We start from the raw sequence: 6,024 nt of genomic DNA on the forward strand, positions 1-6,024 counted from the left end.
AACCCACCCCATTTGGTAACCTCTCCCGATAACAATTGGTGTGACCTCCCCTAGTAACAACCACCTTCGAAACCAGTCGCCAACTGTCAAACTCAAACCACCACCACCACCATCCTATCGCACACACATACAGAGAGACAATATACACACTCACTCAATAGAGATAAAGAGGTGTATGGGGGGGTTCACCGTTGACCAGAGATGTTGGAGATGGAGATCGGATCAAGTTGGGTGTGTATGCTCTCTAGGTGTGGGTATGGGTGTGTGTAGGAGATTGGTGGCGGTGACTGGCAGATGGGAATCTCGACAGAGATGGAGGCCGTGAAAGCAGACTCGTCTTGAGGGGGATCAACAGACGAGGTGAGATATTGGTGATGATCACCTAAGGGAGAAGGGGGTGGTGAATGATTGTGGTGGGGTTCGTCGGAGCTGGGTGGAGGTCACGTCGGGGTGTGGGTTCATGGCGGAGCAGGGTGGGTTCACATTGGTCATGAAAGAGATAGAGGCGAGAGAGATATGGTTAACTACAATGTGGCCCTAAAGTTTGGGGGTTCTATAGAAAGAGAAAAAAAACTAACATTAAAATAAAGAAAAGGGGAAAATGATGGAAACACCCTTACAGTTAACATATGTCTTGGATGACCGTTAGAGTGAGGAACCAACTCGTTACAAAATGACATAGGACGAGTCATAATCTGTAATAAATAAAGTTTAGGGACTATCTTCATAAAATCCAACAAACCACGGGAACCAAATCCATAATTAACTCTAATAAATATAATTTAATAAGGAACAAGTATGTTATTCAAAATGAAGATATGGCTAGGTTCACCAAACTACAAATCCATCTTCTACTGATCATGAATAAGATATATACTAAGAGGCCGTTGTTAACCAAACGCCTTATCAGGTGAGCTTGGTAAGGACTGCTTAATTTTATCCGGTAAGAGGCATAACAACAACCGAAGTTCTTACCGGCTAAAGGAGAAGACTCTTACTCGGTTAGCATTTACCAGGTAAGAAAATCTTACAAATAATCCACTTTTAATTAACCGAGAATGTTATCTGACATGGTAAATGCGAGTACTAACTATTGCCAGTAAACACTTACCATGTGATTAAGCATTTGATAAACTACACCTAAGCTTCATAAATAACGAGAATAAATTATACAAACAAAAATACAATTTCGGAAATCAACATATCACACCTCATTTCCTATATCACTTGTCCTTCCCTTCTTCGAATCTCCATTCAAGATATCAAGATTATAAAGCACGGGCACCATGGTCAAAGAACATAAGAACACAAGCACCGGACCAAAAATCCAAAGAACAACCGGAAGCGCTGAGTAAAAAATGCGGTTTCCTATTGCATTAAGTGCGGAGCTCTTCTCTAAAAGCTCTGATACGTATGTAGAAGTCACTACTGTTGAATCTTGTGAGCAATTGATCAAGTAATTCACTTGACTTATGAATCTAATTGATAGAGAATGGCACATGAAAGAGAAGAGAAAGAGAACGAGGAGCGTTACATACTTCAGTGACACCATGAATTCTCCATGTGCCCCATAAATGGTGTCGTTAAGTGGTTTCTTAACGCTGTATGTACTACTGATAACCGCAGCCAAACCGGAGCACAAAAGTATAGATGTTGTGGCCATTAGGGTTGATCCCATGATTGTGTTTCTGATTGTTTGGACGGCTAAAATATTTTTCTTTTCGTTATCCTGCAAAAATATGATAAAAAGAATGTGAAAAACGGTGATTAAGCATCAAAATCAATCATTTGAACATTTACAAGAAATTATTTATTTCTTAAAGAGTGTGAAGATCGTACAATTTATAGATATAAGTTGGTTGAAGGTCGTAAAGGTCCGATCCCGTGAGCGTAAGCCTATACTAAAACATATAGATTTTATTGCAAAAAATTGTCTTCACTAGCTATGATTATGAAACTCGTATAGTTGGTTTACATGAAAGATGAAACAAAATATTGTGTGATTTTCCTTTTACACAGAACACTAAATCAATTATAAACGTCTCTTCACACCCTCAAAATCCCACTCGAAGTTGTCTCACCAAATGGGAACCTTTTTATATTACTTCCAACTAAGATTTGCACCCAATTTTGTTATATATATATATATATATATATATATATATATATATATGTGAAGGTTCAAACGAGAACCCCTATGATTTACGAGAGCACGAAAACAACTCAATAACCTCAAACTTTTTAATTAATAAATTAACTTATATTCAATATAAATAAATTAATAAGGACAGTAATGTAATTAAGTAATTTTTATAATTTTTATTTTATTTTAATTAATTATAATTATCATTTTTTTTCCTGGATTGATCACGTTCGTTTCCACTCTCTTCTCTTCCCTTGTGATAATTGTGTGATTGTGTAACCATAACCTATTGAAACCATGATCAATCGAGTGTAACCATAACCTATCGAAAACATGAGTAATCATTGCAACAAATGTGTGATTGTCTAACCCTAACCGATTGAAACCATGATCAAATTGAGTGCGCAAGTGATGTTCTAATAGTGATATCACATGATTATCACACTCATATCACACCAAATCGTTTAGTGGATTTCACTCGTAATCGTTGTGATAAATGTGTGATTGTCTAATCCTAACCTATCGAAACCATGAGTAATCGTTATAATAAATGTGTAATTGTCTAACCCTAACCGATCGAAAACATGATCAAATCGAGTGCGCTGTTATGATAGTGATATCACATGATTATCACACCCATATCACACCAAATCGGTAGTCGATTTCCAAAGTTAACCCTAGCCGAGCGGAATCCTTGAAATAATTGTGTGATAATCACATGATTATCACACCCAAATCACACTAAATCATGTTGAAATAAGCGATAACCATAATAGCCCATTATGTTATCCAGATTATTGGGTTTAGTGTGATCGTGTTTTTAAAATTTTATCACTTTGAATTTCAATATTACCTTTTTGCCTCTCAATTTTTTTTTGAATTGTTCTAATTTTATTTTTAATTTAAAAAATCTTTTAATTTTTATTGTTATCACAGTATGAGGTTAATAGGTTGTTCTTGTGTTTTCGCAAATCACAAGGGTTCTCGTTTGAACCCATATATATATATATATATACATAAGATTGTATTCCGGTGAGAATGAGAGCTAAAATGAGAAGCATAAGAAGAGATTTTCATCATTAGATGCACATTAGGATGAGATGCACTAGATCAATCATGTATCAAACACGATTCACGGTATGATTGAGATTAAGGTGATCGAGGGTCTGAATATCTTCTTAGACTTCTCATTTTAACTCTCTCTCTCTCTCATACGTTCTTTGACCTATATTTATATTGTTTTTCTAAGACTAGTATAGATAGAATTCCATGTATTGAAATAAGGTCTTTTTCAATTTTTAACACATGCAAAAACTACATACTGGAAATGTATTGTATATGTTTTTAATGTAGTTAAGGAACAAATTATGTTTTTTATACAATTAAATTAATATATTTTAACTTCACAAAAATTACTTTTTTTTTGTTTTAAAATATTTTTGTGTAGACAACAAAAGAGAGTTTTCCCAAATAGGTTTCCTCCCGAGATGGCCAAATGTTTCAGGCCCGGTCTGGGACCAGCCCGGCCCAAAACCGATTGGGATCGATTTGGGACCGTCGGTTAAGGACTGGTTATGATTTTCATCCAAAAACAAGGTCTGGTCCGACCCGGGACTAATTACTATTTTCGATGGGATCGGGATCGGGACCGGTCCGAATTGTTATTGTTTCAACATAGGACCGATTTGGGCCCAGCCCAGGACCCGTTTTTGACCATGTCTAGACTTTCCTTGGATAGAACCAAAATAAATTAGGTTGGTTTTGATACAACTTACCCTTTAATTTTACCATGTTCTAATTAATTGATATAACTATTATCAAATATTCTTCTAATGAAAACTCTATTAATGTCAAAAGAAAAACATTATTAAACTTTTTTGTTTGAGATGTCATGTTATAAACATATCTGGATTATTATTTACACCATCATAATGTTAAAATCAGGTCAAATCATGTATTGAAAATGTAAAAAATGAGTATTGATGTTGATGTATGTGAGTAGAAAATTAACAGAAAGTAGTCATTTAGCAATATAGGGGATGCATTTTAAAAAAATAGGAACTAAAACAAAGTAAATTGATACTGATATAATTTCCCTTTTGATAACAATTTCCAAAAATCAAAATACCACTTTAAGACAAACCTAATCATATTCGCAAGTATTCTGAAGTACTTGGCAAGTTAGTTTAGCTAGGAGCCGACATCGTTGTACAAAACAAAATTGGTTTGTCGTTGATATACACATGAAACTAATAAAATGTCATTTACATAGTTACGTAGAGGTAACATGTACAATCACACGTTTATGCAACGTGTTAGTCAAATAATCGTAACCTGCATATATGAAGACACACAAACATATATGCATAATGACATCCATACATGTTATATATTGTCATCAACCAACTCAAAGGTTGAAATCTACATATCATTCGATTCGTTTAATTAGCATGTTGAATCATTTGATACTACATACACAGATAAAAACTGTGTTTTGAAGACAAATATCAAAAATCTGGAGTGGTTACATTACGTACCTTCATGATGGTGGACACCCATAACCGACGTCCATGGGCATTGACACCGATAACAGTTGAGACTGGTTGAGTTCGAATCTTATGCCATAACCAAATATGATACCCGATCGATATACTGAACGATAAAGGTATCAGTATTAAATCAAGATAACTCTTATGGAATTCCATCTCTCTCTAGTTTTCTAATCTTCACACAAGTTATGTAGTATATGCTAGTACGCATATGTATATATATATATATAGATGTATATAATAGGGTGGGGTGGGTGCGTGGGGGCATCAGAATAATGGTTGCAACTTTGGACAAGTAACTAAAAGATTAATTGTAGTAAACGGAAACCTACATTGGACAGTTTTTTATTTTATCATTATCCCTTTCAGTAATAAAAGGTTAATGTTACAGTAGCCAAATTTTATTAATTTTTTATATTTGAAAACGCAAATTAATTGTAGTAAACGGAGAGGTACTAAAGTTAGCATTTAGCATCGGGGTGTCTCCATTTTAGGATGTATCTAGCTTCCGTTTAAGTGAGCATGGTGGAGCAGGGGCAGACCTAGTTATAAGATAGAAAAAAAAAACTAAAGGTTACAATTTTAAATCCCTTTGGTTTTCTTTTATTTATTTTTCGTCACAACAGTAGAAAAATAAAATATAAACCAAGTGGGTGTTGCAAGAAACCGCATATATGATTTTTAATAAATCATACACTATAACAAAATTGGGTTTATAGGACACTCTCAATCTTTAAGCGTCTCGATAGACCGTTTTATAGGACTTAATTTATAGGACCAACATATAAAGCGTTCTATCTAAAGGTGTTGTAATAAGTTTATATGACGTTTTTGGGCGTCTTAACAAGTTTTTTAGAACATTTTTAATACAAAGTGTCGCATTAGCAACTTTATAGGACACTTTTGAGAAAATGTCCTATAAACTCAATTTTTCATAGGACATTTGTTTTTATAAGACAATTTTTCAAATAATGTCCTATAAAGTTGATAGTGGGACGTTTTTTATTAAAAGTGTCCTAAAAACTTATTATGACATCAAAAAACGTCATATAAACTTATTACAACACCTTTAGATATGACACTTTATTTTTTTGATCATATAAACTAAGTCCTATAAAGAGGTCTATTAAGACACTTAAAATTTGAGAGTGTCCTATAAACCCGATTTTGTTGTAGTGATAGTTTTTACAATTAATATATTTATATATTATGTCAATTATTTTGTGTCGTTGTTTGAAAATGTTTCTTTTTTTTTAAGAAACAATAGATTTATTAAAAACCACCAAAGGCTAGCAAGAGGCTAGCACTTACAACAAAGTCTCTAAAAGGCTG

General features: G+C 33.9%; 1 protein-coding gene across 1 annotated transcript; it reads right to left on the bottom strand.

The window, feature by feature from the left end:
* Window positions 1-1,027: 1,027 nt before the first annotated feature.
* Window positions 1,028-4,861, bottom strand: LOC112529697. The gene is made up of 2 exons (XM_025141053.1): window positions 4,681-4,861; window positions 1,028-1,729 (listed from the first exon to the last, which is right to left on the bottom strand). The coding sequence occupies exons 1-2, from the start codon at window positions 4,846-4,848 to the stop codon at window positions 1,205-1,207; spliced, it is 693 nt and encodes a 230-aa protein (XP_024996821.1). The 5' UTR covers window positions 4,849-4,861; the 3' UTR covers window positions 1,028-1,204.
* Window positions 4,862-6,024: the final 1,163 nt, after the last annotated feature.

This window comes from Cynara cardunculus (assembly GCF_001531365.2).
Source record: "Cynara cardunculus var. scolymus isolate 2C chromosome LG 16, CcrdV1, whole genome shotgun sequence".
Classification (NCBI taxonomy): domain Eukaryota; kingdom Viridiplantae; phylum Streptophyta; class Magnoliopsida; order Asterales; family Asteraceae; genus Cynara; species Cynara cardunculus.

Bases quoted from the DNA above. Each gene is read 5' to 3' on its own strand.
- LOC112529697 (XM_025141053.1), bottom strand. From the start codon at position 4,848: ATGGAATTCCATAAGAGTTATCTTGATTTAATACTGATACCTTTATCG. The intron at 1,730-4,680 runs GTACGTAATGTA...ATATTTTTGCAG, and splicing joins GGGTGTCCACCATCATGAAG to GATAACGAAAAGAAAAATAT.